This window comes from Falco biarmicus, chromosome 16, assembly GCF_023638135.1.
Source record: "Falco biarmicus isolate bFalBia1 chromosome 16, bFalBia1.pri, whole genome shotgun sequence".
NCBI classification, from domain to species: Eukaryota; Metazoa; Chordata; class Aves; order Falconiformes; family Falconidae; genus Falco; species Falco biarmicus.
The window spans coordinates 2458090-2484520 of record NC_079303.1 but is presented as its reverse complement, the minus strand read 5'-3'; the positions used below and the strand labels follow the sequence as shown (position 1 = coordinate 2484520).

Here is a 26431-nt window from a genome sequence, read left to right as displayed (position 1 = left end):
GCCCGCCTGAGGGGGCGCGCGCGAGCGGCGGCGGCGGCCCCGGCGGTCGGCGGCGTGAGGGGACGGCGGGGAGGGCGTTGCTGCTGCTGCTGCAGGGCCGCCCCCACCCGCCGGAGAAGCGAGGCGGGGAGAGGAGGAAGGAAGAAGCAGCCGCTGCTGCTGGAGGTGGTGGTGGCGGCGGTGGTGGTGCTGCTGCAGCCGCGGGCAGAGCCTCCCCCTCCCGCCGGGCCGGGCGGGGCGGGCTCCGGAGCCGAGATGTCTCAGGAGCGGCCCAAGTTCTACAGGCAGGAGCTGAACAAGACGGTGTGGGAGGTGCCCGAGCGGTACCAGAACCTCTCCCCGGTCGGCTCCGGGGCCTATGGCTCCGTCTGGTGAGTGCTGGCAGGGGACCGGGGGTGTGTGTGGGTGCAGGGTGGGGGTCACGTCAGGTTGCTGCCCACCCCTCGGCCCCCTCTCCGCCTGGAGACCTGCCCCGGCGTGCAGGGACCCGCGGTGGGATGCGTGCGGGGCGGGCACGGCGGGAGGAGAGCGGGGCTGGCTTGTCCTCCGGCCGTGCCCCTCTCCCCTAGCTTTTTACCCGTCTCCTGCAAGGAATGTTTTTCCTCCCGGTTTAAGAGCGGCACTGCTGGGAAGCCGCAGTCTTGTCTTTGGAATGCGTCGGGGATTGCACCACATGGCAGGTGGCACTAAAACATTTTTGCAGGGGAAGATAATCATGTCCCACCCCCCCACCCCCCCGAATGATCTCATATAGACATATTTCACGGTGCCTTCTCGCAGTTAGTAGGTGGGGGGTGGAGAGGGATGGAGGCTGGCAAGTCCCCCTTTGCTGGCTTTGCAGAGCTAAGGGCCTGGCAGTTCTCGTCCCAGTTTCCTTCTGGACCTGAAGTGTAGATTGTATTTGAGGCAACTATATTTTAACTGGAATCTGTTGATAGGGAGGGAAAGTAGAGGGAGGGCTACCAGGGCTCTTTTTACATCCCAGACTTGTAACAGTGGGTTTACAAGTATTTCTTTTTTCTTGGCAGTAGTATATCAACACAGGAAAACTTCTTTTATTGCTATAGAATGACAGAATTACTGCAGTATGCGCTGCATGGGAGAGTAAAGTCCTGCAGAAATACAGAGAGCTTGAAGATAAGAGTTCAGTTTTTAATGTTTACCTGGTAGGAGCAAAACATATGACAGGTTACATGTGCAAAATACAGTACGTCCTTAATTTGTAGTTTCTCTGCTGAAGTATGTTGGATTGTTAAACAGAAATTAACTGGCTTGCATACATTGTTTAATCTTAAAGACAAGGTTGCATTTGAATTGGTTTGACATCTAGACTTGAGCAGTCATGCAGTAGACCTGTATAGAAGTGTTCACAAACTACTGTGTCCTTCTACTAAGAAATGTCTCCAACACAAACATTCTGGGCTTTATTTCATGTTCTTTTGTTCAGTGTCTAGACTGTGCCTTTGCCAAAAAGGTTGGACCAGGTGATCAGTGAGGTCCTTCCCAACCTGCTGTTCAGTGATGATTCTGTGATTCCTTGACTCTGTCCAGGTGTGACCTGAATTTTCAGATACAGGTGCATAATGATTACACAGCTGCTCTGTGGCTGTATTTGAGCAGGCATGCATATTTTTTCATTAACATAATGTGCAAATTTATATAGAAAATATAATTTATGTTAAATCATAATGAGGGGATGCATACTGCACTCTGCTAGTAAAGAAAAGGAGTTGTTTTGAATGTGCTGCAGTTTTAAAGAAAGTTCTCAGCTGTTCTTAACCTGCTGCTATAAAATTGTTAATAAATTCAGCTTAAATAACATGCATTTCTTAAAAGTGCTGTGCCTCAACTATGTAAATGCTTGTATTTCATAAAAGACAAAGGCTGGTCAATTCTAGTAGCAAGATTAACCAATGTACTTGCAGAGGTTTTTTAGAACAGATGGGTTTAGTTTGTTGAAGGAAGGGCCTCACTGCCATAGCTGATAAATACCCCTGTAAGTGCCACGGAGTTGTGTAACTCCCCAGATGTAATAGGAAATGAATCTTAGTGCCTTGTCCATTGTATTTTTAAGGTTGATCCTTTGCAGTCTACGTTCCTCTTATGTTTTCCCCCTCCCCACAATCTCAATTGTGCATGTAATACTTCCAGAGTTTGTTTTCACAACCAATAACTAGAGTTTGCATCATGAATTTCCTGTTTTGCTGTGTCAAAACTTTCAAAGATTGTGCAACTGTGTTCAGGCCAGATGAAACAATTTTGTATTGGAAACAATTTCAGCCATGTGGCATGTGAGTCTTTTTACAGTCTGTGCTAATGGCTTTCTGTGTGTTCTTCTTCTGAAAACGTGTTTCAGAAAAGATTCAGTGATATAGCTTCTTCAAAAAGACTGGTGATATGGAAAGTATGTCAGAATTAAAAAAAAAACACCAACAAAACTACAAACAACCCCCCTTGCATTTATATGTAATTTTATTAAGCTGTGAATGATGATGCATAATATTTAGGCTGTTCCTGCAATGACTTGTTCTGTACTCTGTCCCTTTAGAAATTTTGCTTCCCAGTAAAAGGATACCTACTTTCATTTGGGACTTTGGTGTTCCTCTCTGTTGGGATAGTGAATTGCAGGGCTTTAACCACCCTTAAACTGAATGGTTAACTATATTTCCGTGTATGCCTACTGCATTATTATATTAGAATGTAATAAAATGCTCTGTTGTTTATTTTGTTGTCAAGATGAGGCATTTAAAAATGAGGAGTTTCTAGAAAGTGGGGGGAAAATAATAGAAAAGAAAGAAAGCAGAGTAATCATTTAGACTATGGAGCTGTCTGCTGTAGGCTGCTTTAAATGTCTAACGCGAGTATGACTCGGAACACTCTAATATAAGAACCTGACTTTATTTTGTAGTCAGTGGATGGAGAGAGACAGCAGGCAGCCTAAGGCACCCGAGGCACGTGCTTAAATTTAGAGCAAATAGTCCAGTGTTCTCTGAAGTATTGTGTGCAGTATTGGAAGAATGACATCCAAATGGCCAACTCTGGTATTTTTCAGGATCTGTTTTTAAAAAACTGCAAGTATGTGGAGATGCAGATAGGAACTCATTTCCAAAACTTCGAGAAACATTGATATGTATTATCAGATCGATCGTTGCTAAGTCACCTAACAATTGCTGTGACATCTGTTGTGTGAAATGCTGTTTCATTTATTCTTGCAACAGTTTTGTATATTCATACAACATAGTCTTTTGCATGAAAAAGATTTTGTAACCAGGTCTACACTAAAACACATGCAGGTTTCTGAAGTGTCAGTGTCTTAAGGAGGAGAGGGCTGAGATAATGCAGCGTTTTGCAGTGGGAAGTTGCTGAGTGGAGATGGGATTGATCGGTGACTCAGTTTAGCTGCAGGATTGCTTCGTTTCTGGCGTGTGCTGGAGGGAAGTCTCAGCAAACGGCATTAGTTCAGCCAGCTCTAAGCTAAGCAAAGAGGTGTTTTGACAGTCTTTGTCATCAGTTTCCAAAATGCTGTGAAGGCAGACTTGGTATGCTCTTAGAGGAGTTTACCTCATTCTTTTATTTTTTGCAGTGCTTCTTTGTATGTTGTATCGATAGCTTTTGTAAAAGAAGGTTTTTGTTTTATTGCTTTGCAGGCTATCTGTATTGCCTTATTTAATTTGGAGAGGAATCAAACAGCCAAGATTTGCTCTTCCTCAGAATCCTGCAAAATAATTTTTTTAGGGTTTTTTTGTTTGTAGACTGTCAGGTTATATAGCCCTTCCAAAACCTGTGATTTCTTCCTGTGTCAACCCACAGCTGTACCAACACAGACTCTGAATTTCCTGGGTGTTATGAAGATATTGAGATAATTCCCCTCTTTTTAAATGAACAGAGAAACACTATGGATTTAAGACATTTTAAAACATGAGACTCCAGAGGAAGTGAAGTAATGACCCTAAATACGACCTCTGTAACAGTTTCTCAGTGGATTCTTTTTGTTGTTTTTTTTTTTTAACCAGTCTGTGTCTTTAAGCTTATCAAAGTGTGCAGGTGCCTCCAGAGTACATATGCACTTGGAGGGACAGGTGCCTGCTTCTCCAATAAGGTGTGGTAGATATGTGAGGAGTGATATGAAAAGAACTATAAAGCTGAATGGGATGAAGCAGCCGTACAGGTAGGATTAGCAGAACACATGTGAGGAAGGGGGAATTGAGTAGGAAAGATGGGCATGCACAGAAAAGCCATGGGCAGAGCTCTGAAAGCGAAGGTAAGTAGTTTGAACTTCATGGGAATTCTGTATATTAAGAAATTAAGTTAGTAGTTAGTGTGAGCGCATCTGTCCTATAGGGAGATTTTTTTTTTTTATTGCCACTTTCTTAGAAGCAGAAGCCAATGTAGCAGAGGAGAATAGGGTTTACAACTTTCTGCAGTGTGTTGGGAACATTGACAGGCATGTATGTGTAGCCTGAACTCAGAAGTGACTGGTGTTATTGATAAAACTGTCAGGTACTGTGTTTTTTCTGCCCATAACTAGGGGTGCATAAACTAACTCCAAAGTTACCACTGAAGAGATTTGGTTAGCTTGGGTATTTGCATAGGTGCTAGCGATGAGCAGCATACCGTTTAGCAAAATAGTCTTTGCATAAAAATTAACATTCTGATCATCTAATGTTTAAATAAATTGCACTCTTAAGTAGTTTTGTGTGTTCTTCAGTTCCTCGGGCTACTTTACATATTGCTTCTAAGAAGATGTAAGTCGAATCAGTGGGTAGGTTCTCTAAAATATTGTTTAATTCTAGCTCTTATGTTGTGGATTCAATTCAGGTTAGCTCAGAGCTGTAGTTCTAGCTCGTTTAGGCTGAGGTAGATGCAGTTCGTCTGCCATAGCACAATAGTATGCAAGAGGTTAAAAACGAGTGATAAATGCTGAATTTGTGCTGATCTTGTTTTAAAAGGGATTTAAAACTGTGGCTCATGCAATTTTTTCCCGATTGGGCGTTTTTAGCTGAATATGATCAGTGTAATGCAGCTGTTTTAAGTCGGTGGTGAAAGCCAGCTTAATGTTCTTTAAAACATTCTCCAACATGACAGCTGTTCTGTAGCTCTGTGTTCCCTACTCATGCAAACCATTAGGTGGTTATCTATATTGGCAGAAAATCACTCAGCACGCCTTTATCTGTAGGCACATAGTCTTTAGGCCTCAAATATGACTGAGCTTAGAATTCTTCTGACTTCAAGAGTAGCTCTAGATTGCGACTGTGCAGTAATACAAAATGTTCTTTCCCGGGCTTGTGCATAATGTCCTTGTGCTGGTGAAACAGTTTCTCGGTACTGCTGATTGCAATTCTCCTTGGAGGTTGTGCATCTACTACAGCAGACTTGATACAACCCCAAAAATGTTGTTAAGAAGAAGGTGAAATTAAATTTTCTTTGGACTCTGAAATAGCTAATATCATCTGGTGGCTCAGAAATCTTCTCTAAAGAGAATCTTGTGGGAACCAAGTGAGAAGTCTCGACTAAGTAGCTGTGAAGGTGGTTAATATGCAGGGGATCCCCTTCTTTTCGAGATGAAAGTGATACTGATATATGCTGCCTTCTGTACCCAAAATGCTTGAAAGCTGGTAAAGGTTCATGACTAATTCACAGCAGAATGTGTTGAATTAGGATGACTAATCTTATTTTTGATCAAAGTCCTAGAAAACACCTTGAGTATCATTAAAATATTGTCATATAACCACAGCCTGAATTAGGTATGTTTGTATATTGTGAAATGGTGTATGTGAAGCTTTAAAAAAAATAAAATTGAATTCTGTGTTTCATGAAGTGTTACAGCTTAAATATTGATATCCTAGTGGTGTGTGAAAACTTGCTGATTAGAAATCAAGGTTAAAAGATGAAGGCTTAATAGCTTATTTTGTCTGCCCAGGCTGAGTGAGGTGTACAGAAAGGATAACTCGTGTGCAAGTAGTTGATAATGGACATTCTTTGAGACAGGATGGTGTATACAGCTTGAGTACTTCAGCTCTGGCAGTTCGCTGCTCCTGTCATCTTAACTGTCTAGCTGTGTTTTCATATCTTTTCCAGAGAGCTCTTTCCACTGTGTATACAGGTGCCCCATTGTAGAGGAGGAGATGCTCTTCTTCCATCGTGCACAGTGGGTTTTTCCATTCTCTTGCAGGACCTGGGGGAGGGATTGCTGTTCGTAGGGATGAGCTTGTATTTTGTTTCCTATTTCTCATAAACCTCATATAGCAAGTTCCTTGGAAAATGAGGAACTTTGCAAAAAGACTCCTTATCAACTTAATTCCAGTTAGTTGCTTTAAAAATAAGTGACAACTAATGCACTTCAAACAGCTTCTTTGGCAGGGCTGGGGGGTGAGGGTTGTATGTGCAGTTGTGGGTTTGTTGTAGGACTACTTTTGTGATTGGTTTTGAAATTTCTGTTAGCTAGGCTGCTTCACGCTTTAGATTTATAAATGCGTAGCTTTCCTTTTCACTGGTTTTGTTTTTGAGTTTGTCAAGAACTAGTGCATACTCATTTTTAAATGAAATCAGGAGCTCGTCCTGAATCAAAATGCAGCAGGAAAATAAACAAATACTGTCCTTCTCCAACTTTATCCATTCCATACTTTCCCCTGTTTGTTATCTTGAATCAAGTGTAACCTTGATTTCACATCCTCTTTCTCATCCTCCTTCCTTTTTGACAAGCCAGAGCTGTTTTAGATAAGAACATCAAAGAGGAAAAAAGAGGGGTAATTTGGTTCAGAGTTAAAGACCTATGTTTCTTTAGTTCCTTGAGTATAAGCCCTGGAAGATTTTTATGCAGTTTGTCAGAAATTTAACATAGTTATTAATGTATTAAATTTTTGGTTGTTTCAGAAGTATCAGGCTTTTGCTTCTTAATATAAATAAGTTGTATAAAGACATACTTCAAGAGTTTATTTTTACAGTACAAAATATATTAAAAAAGCGTAACAAAGTTAACAAATAGGATGGAATTATTCTTTATGGATTCTAATATTTGTATGTATGAAGTTTCTGCTAAAGGGACAGGTTTTGGTAATGCACAGCAAAATATTCGCATGCATTTTTGTATACCAGGACTTTACAATTAGATGTGACTTACTGAAAAAAATTCATTTTAGCTTCAATTGTGATTAACAACTGTTATAGTTGACTTTTTAATCACAGGCCTTGCGTTTTTGTATGGATGTAACATAAAGGATAGTATTTTGAGCATAGCCATTTGTGATGAACTGTGGTGTATGAAAATATGTTTAGGAATACAGGTAATATTTACAAGTACTCGTCTTCTCTCCAGAGTTTTATTGCCGTATTTATGTTTGAGAGCACCACTGGTTTTAGACAGAAAAGTCATAACCTTCTCTCTTTTTTTTGAAAAAATTTCCTTTTACTGTGTGAAGAAGACTCATCTTTTAAACATATTCTGTAGAAACCAGCAGTTGTGTAAATATGTGGGGATTTTGAGTGGGTGTGCAGGCTGTGAACCAGGATACCTAGAAATTATTTTTACTGGAGAAATACTGTTGACTGTGACTCTGTGTCCAGATAGCTGCTATCAGGAGTTGCTAAGTGTGGATTTGAAGGTGTTGATAAAGAATATGTTTTGATAATTTGATTACTTTTTATTGTAGTTCTGCCTTTGACACAAAAACTTCATTGCGTGTGGCTGTAAAGAAGCTGTCCCGACCATTTCAGTCTATCATCCATGCCAAAAGGACCTACCGAGAGCTACGGCTACTTAAGCACATGAAACACGAAAATGTAAGTTGAAGGAGGTGGTGTGAAAAGTTGGTCTGAAGTTGATCTATCCATTGAGCATCCGTCATGATTGCATTTAAGGATCTTGTTGCATACCTTTTTTTCTAATACTAAATACAAAACTTGCAGTAGTCCAAGGGATTCTAGCTGTAGAAGACAATGCAGATTAAAAAACCAAACCCCAAGAAATACATAACCAATTTTGTGTTAAAAGATCTTGGTATTTCCTAGAGTAATGTGGAAATTACTGCTTAGCAGGTTCATGCTGTCTTAAGGATTTAGGACACAGGTGATAGCACGTACATTCTCCTGCACGCTTGCTGTAGTAAGCTGTAGTTTTTATGTTAAGTATTTGTTTTAAAAAAGAAAATCTAAGCTTGTTTCTAGTGTCTCCTAGAGGGTTTTTCATACTTGTTTTGGCTTGCCTGCGTCAGAAGGGTGTGGAGTAGATGTTCACTAGATTTCTGTAGGTAAAACAGGGAGGAAAAAAGGGAGTGGAAATTGAATGACTTTTCATACAAGCCATCCACTTAAATCATCAGCAGGGAAACAAAATAGGATGTGACAAATATTATGTTGAGCTTTTTTTGATATAACCTCCATTTTGTATAGAAAACAGGTGGTTGACCAGATCTGTGTGTTTGTGGCATTAACACACCAACATATGTATATTCCATGCTGTTTGGAGCAAATACTACATGCAGTGGAGCAAAAAGTCCTGTCCTCTGTAGAGCTGTCAGAATGTCAGCAGGAGAGGAGGGCTCTTGATTTCTGTTGTCCAACCAAGCTCCCACTTAGCAGAAGGGAAATCTTGCTTTGGAAGCAAGCTGAGAAAACCTGGGACCTTTATCTGGCACTAAAAGCCAAACAAGCATAATTCCATTGTAAGGTTCTCCTTGGGTGGTCTGTTCAGAATTTCTTTTGTTGTGCAGTGGTGGTTGTGTGTGATGGCTTCGAACTACCTCGGTCAGCGGCTGGTATCCTCTAAATCTTCTTGGTGTTTTTAGTGTGGCCAGTGTAATTGGCACTTTTGAGACATGTACGTACCATTGTCAACAATTCTTCCTTCATGCCTCTGTACGATACCATTGTCTCAACAGTAGGGGTAGCATCTGATCATGCTTAATATCCATCCCCTGGAGTTTTTTCTGGACCTTTTCTCATAGCTGAGATACTCTCCAAACAAGAAAGCTTTGAATATCTGTTGCCAAATTAAAAAAACAAACCAAAACCAATGGTGTATCAATCCATTTTGTCTAAGCTAATAAAGTTAAGCAATGAAAATTAGGTTGTGACTGGTGCTATGGCAGTTCTGTGTTTGGCATTAATTGGTATTTTTGGATTAGTATTGTGAAGAACCTATATAGCTTTGAGTAAAGGATAAAAGGAAGTGAAGTTGTTTATATATAGAAATACTTACTATCAGTTCATCGTACCATCATCTATCTGTGGGAAGTTTATCTAGGTTGTGGTTTAAAAATCCTGCAGATGCAGAGATGTTCAGAGCTGGTTCAGGCAGTATCTTGACTATTCAGGTCTCAGTTTGGAGGTAAAATGCTCGGTTTTACGTGGCACAGAACATGCCAGCAAATCTGGAAGGTATGGTAGTTTAAGGGGCTTGACTCAGAATGGTTTTCTATATCCTGTATCTAGCCTGGCTCATGATGATCTTGAGCAAATGAATGGACCTGCAGAGCACTGGAGCGTGTCTGCATTACATTTTCAAGTTCCAGGAGGTCTTGTTAGCGTGCATAAAGCACGATGCTGAGCAGATACAGGTTTGTTGTCATATGAAGACATTAATAAGTTCTGTGACATGCTAAAATGCTGGGAGGGGAAAGCAAAAGATGAAGAGTTGGATTCTGAATTCACTGGTGTTCATGCTTCCATAGAAGTGAGTCAGTTATTCTGCAGCACATCACTGTATTTCTGAAGTCTAGATAGCAAAGTCAGTTTTGTCTTTCCATGCTAAACTGGATGGATAATGTTGAATTTTTCTGTAAACAACAATACAGAAGAGTCCACCAGAAAAGGAAACTGTAAGCACGAGAATTATTAATGCAGGATGGGTGTGAATGTTTGAAGAACATGCCTGTCTAGAAATGGAATTGCCACAGTATATATCGGGGAGGCAGGGAAGTGTTTTTCTTTCCAGTTTCTTCAATAAAATGTAATCTATAATGTATAATATAGATTAGACAGAGACACTTATTTCCTACCTACTTGCTCTCTTCCAAAAACATAGCCTAGGTTCCCCAAAGATACTGCCTTTAGGCAGAAAAACTAAAGACAGTATCTCAGTTGATTCTGACATCCTTGGCAAGTGTAAACAATGGGATAAAAAGGATGGTGCGAAGGGGAACAAGGGGATCCAGCTCTTGATTTTGTCTGCATGCTTGAGCCGTTACTGAAGTTGCTGAAATGTGTGTGATGCTTGTGTATCTGAGACAAGCGAGCTGCTGACTTGAAAAGGGGAGTGTTTTGGAGGTGGATGAAGAAAACCTCTCTCTGTCTCACATTCATAAAATATTATTTGCTATTAAGAGAAGGAAAATAAGGTTTAAAAGCATGTTTCAGTGAAAAAGAGACCAAACTTTATTGACCAGATGGAATATATTTTTTTTTTAAATGCTGTAAATGACCTAGAAGATAATTATGGGATAATAAGGTGTAGCTCTTCTTTTGCACAAAACACATGCATATCCTTTTACCCTCAAATAGTTCAGCTGTTAAACAAAAGGTGGAGTAGCTACTCTTTGGGCAGAAAATACAAATGACAGTGTGAAGCTGTCAAGTGTTTGTGAAAATTGGGTCCTCATTGCATTGCACTGTTTCCCTGACTACTTTTCTAGTGTCATCGTCATTATTCATTGCTTGTGTTATGGATCCTTGAATTTTTCTAGCCATTACACAAGTGAAACAAGTATAGTCTCCCAATTCTGATCTTAGGATCTAGTCAACAGTATAACTAAGAATTGAGCAGGAAGCAAACAGTTTTGCCTGGTGGTTGTTTTTTTGGTTTTCTCATCCATTTACTTCCTGAACAAACTTTAGTTGATTTTGGAAATAAGATACTCTAAACCAGTGTTTACACCTGCTTTTTGTTATGGTTCCTGTTTGATGCTTTCAGTGGATGGCTGGTGTGCAAAGACAGCTGTACATTTTTAACCTTAATGGTTTTATTTTTTTTTACACAAGAATTGGAATGGTTTTTGCTGATCTTGCATGAATACTAATTTGTCTACGTCTGAATGATTCATGTAGCTGGAAATGAAACATCTATTGCAATGAGTGGTTTCTGTTCCACAAAGGATCTTAGTACCTATGACTGTATTTCACAGCTTTTTCACTTTACTGTTTTCTTTCTAGGTGATTGGCTTGTTGGATGTGTTCACCCCTGCCAAGTCCCTAGAAGAATTCAATGATGTGTAGGTAACTTCTCTGAAGACTGGAACAAAACATCTTTTGTATCTTCCTTACATCTCCCAGATTATTATAGAAATATTTGCCACCTTAATTTGTCTGCTGTCATTCCAAAAAATTCTGAATTCCAACAAAAAGATACTAGGACATCCTAAACTGTTGGACTCGTCAAACTTGTTCATTTGTGTTTTATTGACCAGTGCTGTAGGAATCAGCGTACTAATCTGCTATGTTTTTTAAAGCATTGTGAACTATATTTCATTCAGCGACATGCTTTTGGACAGTCAGCCCTGCTACTGGAGCTTCGTAGGGAATTTTTATCTTAGTACTGCTGAAGGGATTGCTTCATAGCCTATGTGTTTCCTTTTGTTTGTAGGTACCTGGTGACACACCTTATGGGAGCAGATCTGAACAACATTGTGAAATGCCAGAAACTCACTGATGACCATGTGCAGTTCCTCATATACCAAATTCTTCGGGGACTGAAGGTACTTGCACCTGTCCTACCTGAATGTTGATGGCTCATAGACAGAGGTGGAAGTTCTTGATGAATGTCATATCCTCAGAGATTCATATGAGTACATAGTGGGGCTTCTGTAACTTTCCTAATGTATCATAGGATAACCTTTTACTATCGTTCTTTCACATCATACGTCTTTGGAGCTCTGTATCAGTAAAGTTGTATATCATTTAAGACTGTATTTTTATGTGTTTCTGTGGGCAGAGTCTGGAATACCATGCTGCTCTCTAATCTGCTCAGACTATGAATCTTCCATTTCTTCAGTTTTGTTTACTTGTGTTGTTCTGTTCGTAGTGGCAGTGCTGGGTGTTCCTAAGGAGAGACAAAGTGAAACACCTACCTGCTTGAAACCTATAGACGCGCACTCAGTTCCTTCTGCAGACGAGCTGTAGCATTTGAATTGTGTGGGATGGGGTAGGGCAGTATTGTCTAGTGAAGAAATGAGAAGGAGGGTACTTGGACTGATATATAAAATTTGTCATCTTGCTTTACAGTACATCCATTCAGCTGACATAATACACAGGGTAAGTATTTATCCTAAGATTGCTTCCTGTACTGAACAGATGTCTTTAAAAAAATGTAGCACAGAATCTTACAACATGGCACCTATAGAGACCAGGAGAAATTTTCTGAGAATTATTTTGGTTAAACAGTCAAAAGGTTAAACATGGGAGGTGGTTGTCAAGATGCTTAGTTTCTGTTCCTGCCTAAGTTTGACTGTATCTTTGTGAAATACGTTCTCTATTTGTTAAATATACCTCTGCGGCGCTGGTGTTGTGATAAGCCTTTTATGCATTTTTGCTTATACATGACACCTGTGAGGACCACAGAAGAGATAGCTGACTCTGGGGTAAAATAATTTTCCCAAGTATGGGAAGTTGATATCTACAGCCAGTTACAATCTATTTTCTATCTGCATTTACATTTTTATCTACTTTGGACTTGTGAAACAACATATATACTAGTGTTAATGCTAATGTTTAATTTTTTAGGATTTAAAACCTAGTAACCTAGCTGTAAATGAAGACTGCGAGCTAAAGGTAACGTAATCACAAGGTCTGGTTGGTTTGACTGTGATTTGAGTGAATGCTGTGCAGATGTCCCTTGGAATTAAAGAGACAATAATTCCTTATGGCAATACTTTTGTGGCCCAAAGTAATAACATCCTTCCCAGCTGTAAAGGCTGTAAGGATGATTCATTAAAAAAACAGGAAAAAAATACAGAAAAAACATCATGAAAGTGAAGAGTTAACAAGTTTAGATCGGGTTAATTTCTTTAGAAGCAAGATATCCAGACATAATTCTGATTGTCGAGTCCTGTGCTGTTCTAGGCTAGTTTCTTTTAATGGGTTGTGAAATTCAGTTTCATAGTCTGCTTTTGCAGCTGCAACACTTCTCCTTCACCCAATCCAATAACTTCCTAGTTGTTTGCTCTTAACTCGTTCGCATCATTCCACTGCAGTAGTTGTTAGATGTCTTTTCTATTCTGTAGATCCTGGATTTTGGCTTGGCCCGACACACAGATGATGAGATGACGGGGTATGTGGCTACCCGGTGGTACAGGGCTCCAGAGATCATGCTGAACTGGATGCATTACAACCAGACAGGTAATGCATTTAACTAACACAGTGCTTTTCAGTTCCTGACTTGTGGAAAAAGAGAGGTTGTCCTTTGTAGGTGCTCCTTTCCATTTGATTGTGTAAGTTGGCAGTGACGGTAACTACGCTTCAGTAAGGGTGATTAAAAGAAGGAAGGCATAGAATTAGTATTCGAGCCACAGTCAACCAGATGTAAGCTAAGAATCGTTGTGATAGCATTCACGAGACTTCTTTAGGCTTGAATCTTTGAAACTGCAATCAGCAAAATACTGTCAGCACTTATCCCTTATTTTTCCTAGCACAGTGGTTTTTAAGGTGAGTGAAATGTATCTGGATGAGGAGAAAGTGTGTTTCTAGGCAGCTGCTGGAAACACGTTGAAGAATGTCTGGAGTTACGGTGTGAAGATATGCTAAAAAGTATATAAGTCTCCATTCCTGTCCTCTCTTCTTAGCCAGTTCTTCACAGTTTTATCTTCCTCACAGTTTCCAGTATTTTCTCAGCAACACACTGTGCTTCCCTACAATACTCCCAGATCAGGCACAGAAGAAAAGCAAAGGCGAAGAATAGTTCTTGTGCAGGAGAGGATATGGATCAAAGAAAATAATGTGTTACTCTGATTTCATACTTCACTACTTCTTCTTCTTTTCTCTTCTGCTCTTGCATGTCTATGGACTTGTCCTGTATCCGTAGTATTAACAGTTGGTGGTTGTTTGGGTAGAATTTACATGAGGCCATATGCAAGTTCATTCCTTAGAGCTGTCTTGAACAGGTTTCTTCCTCTTCGATTGCGTAGATTCCTCCCCAGCTCTGTGGTGTTCAGTGCATGTTACGCTCTGGAAGGAGATTTTGCATGGTCTAGTGTTCTGTTATTTGGACTGTTCTTAGACTATGTAGTTACTGAACGGTATCAGTTAGCTTGCAATGTTTCGTCAATTGTTTCAATGCCATAAAGCTATTTAAGGGGAAAGTTGTTTCTACTTGTTGGATAGGGTGATTCTATTAAGACTGTATTCTTCTGCATTACATTGTTTTGTTTATTTTATTTTGTTTAGTTGATATTTGGTCAGTGGGATGCATTATGGCTGAACTGTTGACTGGAAGAACGTTGTTCCCCGGTACAGACCGTATCCTTTAAAAGTAATATATTTTTTGAAATGGGAGTTAGAGATCTTCACTTTCACATACTTCACAAGAAAAGAAGTTCTGGGGTTGGTTGTGGGGGTGGGTTGGTTGGTTGTTAAATGAATGGCTTTTTGCTCACAGTGCGATGAGGTGAGTTCTTGGTTTTACTGCACATGAAACAATTATGGTGTGCAAGAAGGCAAATCTCTTTATTGTCTGTTAGCATCACTGGAATTACTGACATGTTTGTTTCTGGGAGTTACATTCCTTTAAGTTTATTTAAATTCATTGCTCTAAGAGTTTGTGGAAAATAACTGCATGGAGTAGGCTGTCTGCTAAGAATTCTCTCACTCTTCAGGTTTCTAGCAAATGTGAAGCATCCCTTCTGGCCTCTCTTCTGTATCCTGGTGGCATGCGGGGAAAGCAGTGGGTTTGCAGATTCTTTAATGCCAAGGATCTTGTTCCAAATAGCTCTGAAATGTTTAGGTTCCGCTTCCATGCTTGAGTGTAAACAGATTGAGCCTTCTTTTGCTGTATGCTTCTGCTGATGTGAAAAATCAAGCTTGAATAACATCTTTTCAAAATTATTTTTTTGCTGCACCGAAGTGGGACAGGTAGGACACTGCCAAATTTATGAGAGTGCACTTCATGAGAGTTGCTTGCATTTTTCCCCAGGAAATTATAACAATCTGTGTCAAGTGTCAGTTCTACTTGCAGCTTTTGTTTGTTTGGCTGCACGATGTACAGCAGCAGTTTACTACTGGAAAGATTTTTCATTGCCTAGAAATTGGGCTTTATTTGCCAGAGGAAATTACATTGCCCACCATTTACCAAAGTTTATTCTTTCAACTGCAGTTTATTTCTTTTAATAACTTTTGTTAATAAATTATTAGTATTTGTATCGGTTAAGTCAAATATGTTAGCATTTGCTGAAAAGAAAACTAGTGTTAGAAGTGTTGGCCTGTATACTGCATTACTTCTGGAAAGCATCTAGATTCAATACTCTTTAAGCAGGGGGGGAGGCTCTCATTCCAGTTTTGACAGTTTCACCTGCCTTTTCAGTGTGCTTTAACCCTTTTTTTCTGCCTGTCTCCATCTCATAATCTCTCTCCACATTTGTTGGACTTGCTGTACTTTACTGTTTAGTCATCTCTGCTATATTTTTCTGTTGTCAGAAACAGAACTAGAACAGCCACACAAAAGTGGTTTTGAAGCTAGAAAAAAGTTGCCATATTTCTGTCCGCTGATTTAGCACTTATAATTTGGTTCGGGCAGGTTTTTTAATTTCTTTTCAGGAAAAAATGAGAAATTGGTAATTGTTGATTCAAACAAAGCAGAAGGCTTTAAGCTGCTGCCATTATTTGACCCTAGTAACAGTGACACTTTAGATTTTTAAAAATCTTGATACTTGCAAATAAAATAGTTGCTGATAAGATTTGCAATATGTAAGAAATACTTTGTGATGGGTTCTTTATGAATTGAACAAAAGCCTGAGAAGTTGTTATCTTCCAAGCCTGAGAAGTTGTTTTTTCTCTAACACTGTTCTTAGCTGTGAATTGCAGCCAATAGTATCCACAATGCAAAATAAGGTTTACTTTTAGGATTGAAATTGTTTGCTTTGTCATATTAAGATACTTTACTAACTTTTATTTCCCAGCAGATGCTTGTGATTCTTTTCCTTAAATGCTCAATTTCTTTCACAAATGGCAGTAACGCTTTTGAATTAAATTTGATTTTAAGAAAAATTAAGCCAAATCCTTTCCTTTTGTAACTAAAACTTGGTAGTATTATAGTTATGGTTTGTGTGTGATTCCCCGCTTTATGTAACCTATATGCTGATTGATCATGAGGTGAGAACTGTAAGGGGAGCAGCGTTTGTGATCTTGTTTGTGCATGTAACGTTTATCCAAGTCTCTGGAAAGGCACCAAGCTGTCAGCTTTCACTGCAGTTTTGCTGACATCTAAAGAGAGCAGCCAGGAGTGAGGTAACAATTGGTTCCAGCTTCTTCCTGTCTTGGAAGGTTCTTTGAAATCATTATATGCGCGTGATTTTTGGAGCAAGTTTTAGGAATTTTCCAGATGTAGATCCTGTTGGGTGCTTCTGGCTCTTAGTAATTTCTTTGTACCTGCAGATTTGCTGAGGCCTCTGTTCCTCCTGTAGTGACATTATGCAATTGCTGACCTAGTGACTTCGCAATTAATATTAATATGCTTAATTCAAGGTATATTTACCATGCTTCTAGGAGCCAATGATACAGTATATCTAAATCCACTGCAGTTCTAGGGAATTTCCTTTGTAGTTGGAGGCAATGTGACACTGTATTCTGTGTGTTTCAGGAAGCTGCAAACTGTTCCCATTTGACAACTGAAAATTTGACGTCGTTCTTGCATTTTGGGCTCAAGATGTTGATTTTTCTTAACTCTATAGCTTCACATTTCCAAAATTAAATAGATAGAAACAGAATAGGTAGTGCCTTCTCAGGACTATCATCTTCCCGTTCAGATGGTTTGTTTGAAATGCTATTCCCTTTAACCCAGGTTGTAGCAGAAATGGTGTGAAGTTACTTACAGTCCATCAGATATTTCTTTATACAGCCTGGAGATGCATATATAACTTGTAAGGGGCTTCAGTACAGGCAAGCTGTACAGTTAATTTAATCTGGTAAGTAATAAATTTGTATTCTGAGATAATCTTCAATTCTGCCTATGGTAATTATGCCACTGATAATGCCAGATTTGGTTTTAAGTTCTGAAGGACTTAATCTTTAGAGGTTCTGAACATGGCTGTCATTGACATAAAGCAAGAATGGTAGGTACTCTTAGGAAAAAACCCTACGATTAATATCTGCTTAACTCTGCAGGATTGTTATAGTATTCCTAACTTAAAACTGAGTGTAAGCTAATGGAATTGTTGCTATTGTAATCAATGGATGGAAATATTTGGATGAAAGATGGATTTCTCATGCTGGTAAAACCTCTGCCAGGAGGCAGAGAAAGGGAGCAAGACTGTGGGAAAGACTAGCCAGAGACAAAAAAATTGAGGTGATGAAAATCGGAGTCCCTTGGGCTCTTAATGAGAGGCATAGCTAGAGGCTTTCCTTCTAGTATTCCCCTGTCTTATGCCAAGATTAGTTTCTGTTAAACATGTATATTCTTCATTTTTTTACAGCTCTTGTAATGTGAATGATACATACAAATAAGTAGGAAAGTTGACTTTAAGTTTGACAGTTTGACTTGCATAAAATGATATAAAGTACAAATAAGAATATCTTGAATGTTTCGTACTAGTTTAGCCAATTTTCTGATTCTGTATGTTTTGAGTTGACTGTATTCCCTTTAAACTCTGAAGAATGTGTTTATTACTATTTTTATTCAGTAGTAAAAGACTTCTATGGTAACTAACCAGTCTGAAATTACATATTCTTCTGATACATCTTACTCTTGCTTGTGGTGGCAGCTAAAACAACTTCTGAACTTTGCTTTGCCTGGATACGCTCTTACAGTCTTGTGGTGCCTGCTGCTGGTAGTGATGGCAGGTTGTTTTCTGACTGTTAGAAATCAGTGAGACTCGTCAGCTGTTGGAAGTACCCGGTGATGGCATTTGGGGTTTGCATGCTGTGCTCTCCTTCTCCATGCACATGTGGGGTTTTTTTCTTTTGCTTTGTATTTACTAAGTCTTTTTTTCCTGTCTCTTTAATTGCTTTATGGCTCATTTCTCTGGGATGTGGTAGGCCCTGTAGTTAAATGAATGGTGTAATTCAGCAAGTTGGAGATGGCAGGCCTAAAACTGGAGGCAGGGCTGGGGTTTGGTGTGCTTATGGCAGGGCTGGTCACACGTTCTGTGTTTCCTTTGGTTTATCTGAAAAGTCACTGAAGCGTATTACACAGCTATCTTCCAGTAGCAATTTTCCCTGGGAAAAGAACTGACAGCAAACTGGGCAGCGCTATTGTTGGCACACCTGGTGCACGTGATATTAAATACCTTTAAAAGAATTTAAATATTTAAACTGAGGTATGGCATGTGACTTCTGAGGCAGCGTGTCAGCAGTCTGATTTGCACCACTGTTTCTTGCACAAGAATGAGTGAAAGATGTAAGGGCCGTTTTAAACGGCACTGAAGAAAAGCCAATTTAATTGAGCTAATTGCGGTTAGTATAGCACCTTCTGCTAATTCTCCTACACCAGTGGATATACTGATTTCATTTTAAGCGTTGACAATTAGGAGTCGGCAATTCAGCAGCTAAGCTAAATTCTACTAGATACATTAGGTGGGAGTTGGCCAAGCAACTTGAGAAGTGAGAAATTAGTTCAGCTGTTCTGACAAAGTACTATTTCCAGGGCTTTTAATTCATTTCATATGTAAAACTTAAGACCAAAGTTTACATCAAAAGATAAATGTTTGAGTGAAGTACTGGTGACTTCCTTCAATAGGCAGTTTGTGCCAGTATTACAGGAACTCCAAGGCATTTTTCAAAAAACAGGAGACACTTTTTGAAGTTCGTGTAGTACTCAAAAGATATTCTGTCAAGGATTTGTAACTGTATCTTAAAACATCAGGGAGGCACTGATCCCTGAAAAAACATTGTCTAGTAAGTAGGCTACTTTTATTGGAAGGAAAGTGTGTGACTAGTTCGATATAATTTTAAGAGCAAATATAAACTTTACAGACAGTCTTAAAATCCCTAGTAGGTTTTGAAGGGCAGCATGGTGGATAATTCAGAGAAGAAGGGAGATTATTCTTTTAATGGTTTTGAAAAGATAGCTTGTGTCTCTTTACTATCTTGAGTTTTTTGACATAAAACTGTCATTAGTGGATTTTTTGTCCTCAAGTATATGTCTTGTCATTTATGCTTTGTTAAAGAGGACAGCTGCGGGTGGTACGTGGCCTGGTGGAAGCTCTGTTCTGGATAACGCTATTTGCATCTGCGATGTTACGTCTTGTGAGCTTTTTACACAGAGATTTTAATTCTGAGCTCGTATTATGTTTCTCTCCACCACTGCAGCAGGTCTGTAGGCAGAAGGGAGATGCAGGTGCTTTGGCCTCCCCTCATGCTGGCTGCAGGGGAGCTGGCAGGGCCAGCACCCTCTGCCAGCTGCAGCGCCCCACCTGCTCTGGGCCTGGGACACGTGCACCCCCTGCTCAAGTGGAGGGATGCTGTAGGTCGTGAGCAGGGTCCAGACACTTTCTTGCTTTCTAAGTTTTAGAAGTGCCTGAATTACCTTGGTAGGTGTTCACAAAAGGCCTGACTTTTTTAATATTAGTGCTACACTTTTCAGCCTTCTGCTTAACTTCATCTGTCACTAACGCAACCTAATCCTGCTGACTGCTGCTACTTTGGTGTGGGGCCTGAGAGGGTGAAGTGAGCATGTGAACTGATCCTTTGCCAGTGGGGCAAAAGCTTTGACTTCTGCTCCTTGATAGTTAAGGATGCAGTGACTGATTGGATGCATGTGGTGTATCTGTAGACAAGTTGTTCAATCTGTCTGATATGGACAGAGCTGGTATTTGATTGTAAACGAGAGGAATGAATATGGTTTGCTCAAAACAGCTTTTCAGTCGAGGCCTTGGCAGGCATTAACTCTAAACATTAATAGGCTGATATATCGCACTTTTCATTTTGATGTGTCCCAGCATTTTCCTTTATGGTCCATCATTAGATATTGATCAGTTGAAGCTCATTTTGAGACTCGTTGGAACCCCAGGGCCTGAGCTTTTGAAGAAAATCTCCTCAGAGTCTGTGAGTTTACACTTTGATTGTAATATCTGCCCTTTCGGAAGTCCCAAGTTTGTATGTTGCCCTCCTCTAGTCTATCTGTAGTACGTGTTGGGATTTATTTTCTGTTATTTTTCTTCCTTTGTCATTCTTCACTCTTGGATGGCTTTGAGTTCTTACGCTGTGTGTATCTGCTCTTTATTCCTCTTACCTCTGCCTGTGGTATGATTTTCTTCCTCCCATATTCTCATTTTACTGCTTCGTGACTTTTCTTTCAGTTTGTGGGTTTATACTTCGTGATATATTGTATGATCAGATGCTGCTGGGGAAGTATTTTTCACAGCTAAGAGCTTGAGGCTCGTCGCAATTATTATTTCTCCAGATTGCCCACCCAGGGATCTTTCTTAACAGGAGCAAGTGTGTTATCCTCTTAACACACTCAGTCCCTTCTGTAGTATGATTAATTTCTGTAACGCTACTGCTACCAGCTTTGTTTTTGTAGCACAAAATCCAAAATACCTTTTAGGTGCTTTTGTGGCAGCTGTTTCCAGAGCACACAGTGTAATGTAGTCTGCTGAGAATGTAACTAACTGTGCTGCGTATGTAAAGGGCCCTTTTATCAAGGTAATAGCACAAAGCTTTTTACAGTCTCCTTTTTTTAAAGGGTGACCTCTACTTTCAGCCACACTGCCTTTTTCTATATTGTTCTATTCTTGAATTGTGAACTTCTGCAAAGACAGTATTAAATGGCATTTCCTTTTACCTGTTTCTGAAGGTGACGTGCATAAAAGTTAGAGCAAGTGTTGCCCTAACAATACGGATTAACAAGTTATTGCATAGTGAGCCATCAGCTTCCGTAGGAGTAACTAGCAGCATGCTTTAGCAAGTCACTCTGCTGTTTCTGATACGTAATAGAGGATCAGCGTGGTGGAGAGTGATGATAAGATTATTTTCTACTGCAGCTTATGTTCTTTTTCAGGTAACAGTGGTAAATGCGAAACGCGAAGTTAGTCTTGAATTACATTTGATGAAGGTAGACATGTGGTGCAAGTTGGAATCAGTTGGCCAACTTGCTGAATATTGCAGTGGTTTAAAAACCATGGCATGTTCTGCCCTTGGAAAGGTTAGAACTGAATAATGCAGGTTTGCTTTGAGTGGCCTGTGACCTGACCTGAAGGGTAGTCCCCTATTTGAAGTACAAGGGATTAGCAAGAGAGATAAGCTTAAAGGTTGACTAGGTTAAGCAAAAGATTAGTTTGCATACGTAAGATTGAGCGAGTCTTTTTTTTTTTTTTTTTTTTTAACATTGCACAATAAAAAGAATCATTGCTCTTAGCCAGGTCCAAAGCAAGAGTCTGTTTAAAAAAAAATAAATCAATAAAATACTGTTTCTGCTTTTTTTTTTTTTTTTTCCATTGTATGGAGATAGCAAAAGTACTAAGTGTTTGAGGGCCTTTAGTGTGTCACTGTAACAAATACTGGTTTTCTGCTGCATTACTTTACACTGTTATTTTCTCTGTTCACTGACATCCACTAACTCTTTCTTATGCAATGCTAATGTTTTGCTAATTTTGCATTTATTGCCTTCTGTCACCTCGCCCACATACCAAAGTGCATTCAAAGCTGTTTAGGAGGAGGTGTCAGCTGTGAGCCGATTTCACTTTGCACCACAAGGAATTTAAGTACTTTCTATGCAGCAAGGAAAAAAGCTGGTAACCAGTGCAGAGGATACAATTTTTGTTTCTGTTTTAATTTTTGTTCATTTTCCTGAGGCTGTATGTAGCTGCAGCAGCCTTGGAAAATTTTTAAGTAGCAGCTTCGGCCAAAGGAAACGTCTGCTCTGGTGGCTTAAAACTGTTGGGAAATGTGAACACAACTGTGTTGGAGTGTAATGCAGCTTATGGCAGACAGAAATATTTTCTGTACTGACACTGTTACCAACTGATCAGTAATGCTTCATTGTTCTAAGTGTTCACCAGTGCATTTGCTAAACTTTTCACAAGTATTTGAAAAAAATTAGTAGACCCTGCCTGTATGGCTTTTGCCTTGTGGTTTGCAGAAGAGATGCTTTGTATGCAGCTGTTTTCTGTTTAAAATGATTTTTGCACTGTTTTTAACAAAGCCCTTGACGTGGCACTTAAGATATTAACCAGCTTCAGCAGATCATGCGTCTGACGGGAACACCCCCTGCATATCTCATTAACAGGATGCCCAGCCATGAGGTGAGATCTGAGCAGACGAGGGGGGTTTGCAGGGCAGGTCTTCACTTGCAGTGTTTGCTGCTTCTATAAATGATATGCTCGCATGTGGCATGGGGTGGGCAATTAACTATCTGCTCTTGAGCAAGATCTTTGTACTAAATGAAGACTTGAGGTTTGGGCAGTGCGTACTCAACCACAGGCTTCTGAGGCTCACGAGAGCCTGGATGTGAGTTGGTTTTGCATTGTGCGCCACGTTGCGTGGCTTACCGACAGACACCACAGGGCACACAGCCTTAGCAGGACTCTGAGGCAGGCAGCTCTTGCAGCACCTCTTTGCTTTTCAGTCTTGCATGAACCCCCAAGGAATGTCAGCTCTTCCTCTGCTGTCTTGAGTGGCCTTTAGTTGGGAAGGGATAATGCTGATGGGCTTAGTATCAGAATCAATAAGGAGAAGGTAAAGGAAGGAGACAGACCATAATAACCAGTGCTTCAGGATGATTGAAATGTACTTTGTCTTGGCGACTGGCTCGTATTATACTTCAACCAAGCATTTATTTCCACAGGCAAGGAACTACATTCAGTCTCTGTCTTACATGCCGAAAATGAACTTTGAAAATGTGTTTATTGGTGCCAATCCACTAGGTAAGGCTTGCTTTTTAAATGTTGTGCTCTCTCTGAAGCTGAAGCTAGCATGTCCTGGGACACAGGTTTTCCCAAGGTTTTGTTTTGACTGCAGAAGTAGTTCAGAACGGAGCTACATACCATTTTTAAAGTTTACAAAGGATGTGTGGGCTGAGGGTATAAGAGGAAGAAATTGTGGGTGATGGGTGGGTCCTGAGAAACTACAGATTCCTCTTATACATTGGGCTTTTATGAGCTTACAGTTTAGAGTACGGTGTCACACAGCTCACTATATAAAATCCTTTCTCTTCTGTTTCGGTGCTTTTGCAGCTGTGGACTTGCTAGAGAAGATGTTGGTACTGGATACAGACAAACGTATTACTGCAGCAGAAGCGCTGGCTCACGCCTACTTTGCTCAGTATCATGACCCGGACGATGAACCAGTGGCAGACCCCTATGACCAGTCTTTTGAAAGCAGAGAACTTGAGATTGAAGAATGGAAAAGTGAGTTTGAGGGGCGGGAGGGAGAGCCAACCTGCTGCCCTTGCTGTCGGTTCCATCAGCTGCGGTTCAACTAAGCCATGCTAGTTAGAGGCACAAAAGAAACTGATAAAAACATGGGCATCCTGTTCTTTCTGAGATCCTTACGCCGAGCAAATATGTTGTGTGCTGTGCAGGTAATTAGCATAGTCCCTGGTAACTAATTACTATGAGCATATAAATATGTAGATGACATAGTTGCTCATGTGTTTATGTTTTCAGACTAACATCTCAACACTCTGGAAGTATCCTTTACTGCGTATGTTAATCTCCAAGAGTGGTGTAACCATTCTTCTTAATCAAACCATGTTTTTCGTTTAAAAGAGTGTTAGAACCTTTAAGATTGTTGCAGGTTTTCTTGCATGAGGGATGTCTTCAGTGCTACCATTACGTTTCTGTCATGCTTTTCCCACCAGGCCTGACTTATGATGAAGTAATCAGCTTTGTGCCACCACCGCTTGACCAAGAGGAGATGGAATCCTGAGAAACTGCCCTCTTCTGTTCGTCCCACTTCACTGTGAGGGGAAGGCCTTTTTCATAGGGACTCTCCAGTTATCGTTCAAGTGCCTCGTCACAACAATATTCTCCTTGGTGGAGGGGTTTTGTGTGTGTTGAATTGGGGAGGGTGGGGGGAGGGAAGAAAGCTGAGTCTATGTAAACATGCTGCATGCTCTCTTGTATTCTGTGTACAGCCTGGGGCGAGCCTCTGACCTGTGCTGACTGCTCTTCAGTCCTTCCAGAGTAACAGTGCTCAGCCAGTTTGTGCTGCTGGGGCAAGGTGGGGAAGTTGACCTTTAAAGTTTGGTTACAATCGTTGCCATTTATCAATTCTTCTACAACTGAGTAACCTCAAAATAATGCAAATTGTTTTATAGGCTTAGAGAGTCCTCTGTTTTCTTCAGGACTAAAGGTGGGTTTGAGGGATGTCCTTGTTCAGTGCCAGATGGCTGATTTACCTCCAGATCTTCCTGGTACAGCAGAATGTACAGGCCTTCTAATGTCTGATTCTTGGAACATGAAAAGGTTTTGTTTGAAACTGTAAATATGTTCGTGCCTTAAATGAATGGGGAGAGAGGGGAAAGGAAGTCTGGAGTGGAAATTCTGACCCACTGTTTTTCTGGGTGAAGGCTCCCAGATAGCCAGGCGTGAACTCTGTGTAATAGGGAAGTAACTTTCTGAGGCAGCAGCCTCTATCCCTGGATTGAGTATTCCTGTATCTTTCCCTCTTCCCCTCCTCTCGTTCTGAGGCTTCCCAGCACTAGTCTGCAGAAGACAGAGGCTGGAGGAGGTTCTTGCTAGCCACACATTGTGTATTTTGTTCCTTAAAAGGTGGGGTGGTTTTGCATGTCATAGCTGTATGTGCATGTAGAGCTGCTTGATTTTTGTCATTACTTTTTGGGGATGGCACTGGGGCAGTTCAGTTGTCAGTGAACTATTTTACTGAGTACCTCAGCCAGTGCCGTGAAGTCACAGCATCCTTCCTCTTGTGCTGCAGCTCGTTGTGAAATAACTGCCATGCTGGAGGCTTTGATGAGGAAAGGATCAAATATACGGCATAGAAACATGCACCTTTTTCTTTGTTCTGACCTTCTGGTTTCAAGGGAGGAGAGCGTGGGATGGAGGGTTTCTTGTGAGATCAAATGTTAAAAAAAAAAAAAAAAAATAGTTCTTGAAAGAAACAACCATGGCATCTTGTGCCAGAACTTAAGTTATTTCCTGAAAATAATCTTTTTAGAAGTATTGGAATCCAAAGCAAAGAAATAAGCATGCATAAAACCACAATCTCCCTTTCACTGTCTGTATCTATAAATATAAATATTTATATATATGAAACTAACATTTACTAGAGGATTTTTTTACCCTCTCAGATAAGAGCTTCTTGGCTGTTTTTTTAGCAGGTTGATCTCTGCCTGAGGAGATGTGAAAAGGGAGTATGTTTGAATACAAACATGGTTCAGATGTTTTGTATTTTCTAGGACTCTGCATGAGTGAAATGCCCAGAGTTAGAGACTGGCAGGAGGGAGGTTTCGCAGCATGTTTGTGTGCTAGAAACGCACCCGGGGAGCTCAGGAGCCCATCTTAGGACTTGTGGAGGACACTTTTTTTTTTTTTTAGATGCTTATTTGTTGCAGGCATCCTGTGTGGGCAGCGTACCTGTGTATGTGAGGAGAAAGGCTTTTGCAGTATTTTGTGTTCTTGTTACCTATGGGATGGGGAGGAACTGTTCATAGTGTTTCTACCCCGTGGTTGAAGATGCGGCACGAAGGGATGGGACACGGATGACAAAGCCATTGATTCTTCCTAGGCTACTTTCCAGTGATCTGTTCAGGTCAAACACTTAATAAAGGTCAGGGGTGAGATGAAGAGAGCAGTTCTTTTGTGCTCTGGGATAAAACTCTCCTCGGCCCGAAAAAGTCAAGACAGAAAACCTCCCTTTTCTGCTGGACCAGCAGTCCAGGTATTCAAATGAAAATGTAGATATACTATGTAAACCTACAGCAAGATTATTTTTATCAGCCGTTTTATGTGTAGATGCTACAGTGTGATTTCATGCGGAAATATTGCTAAAGATTTTTAAAAATATAGATGTTGTGTGTGCGTGTGTGTGTCTGTGCGTGAGTGGGAATGTTTCATTCGGAGTCCGTGCTCTAACGGGAGCCCAGGTGGCATGCACTCCCTACCTTCAGTGCAATGCTGTTCAGCTGCCCGCAGACTGGGCAGGAGGACGCGCTTCAAAGAAAAGAGATCTGCTATTTTGTTTCTATCCATGAATTTTGCTGTAATTGGTTATGCCAGATAAGATGTCACAATACCACTGGTTAAAAATAAAACCTATTTTTCAGATTTACTGCGCTGATGGTACTTCTAGCACTAAAGGGTTGGGTTTAGCTCAGTGTGAGTCTCTCCTTCGTGTT

General features: G+C 40.4%; 1 protein-coding gene across 2 annotated transcripts; it reads left to right on the top strand.

Annotated features, from left to right (window-relative positions):
* The first annotated feature begins 108 nt into the window (after positions 1–108).
* Positions 109–26364, top strand: MAPK14 (mitogen-activated protein kinase 14). Of its 2 annotated transcripts, none has more exons than XM_056362044.1 (12): positions 109–371; positions 7650–7779; positions 11146–11204; positions 11576–11687; positions 12214–12243; positions 12712–12759; positions 13212–13326; positions 14371–14442; positions 22297–22376; positions 22919–22997; positions 23307–23480; positions 23933–26364. In XM_056362044.1, exons 1-12 carry the CDS (start codon positions 256–258, stop codon positions 23998–24000), a joined length of 1083 nt encoding a protein of 360 aa, XP_056218019.1. In that variant the 5' UTR covers positions 109–255; the 3' UTR covers positions 24001–26364. The 2 variants fall into 2 exon arrangements, with proteins under 2 accessions (XP_056218019.1, XP_056218018.1); XM_056362043.1 differs by lacking the exon at positions 22297–22376 and adding an exon at positions 20099–20178.
* Positions 26365–26431: the final 67 nt, after the last annotated feature.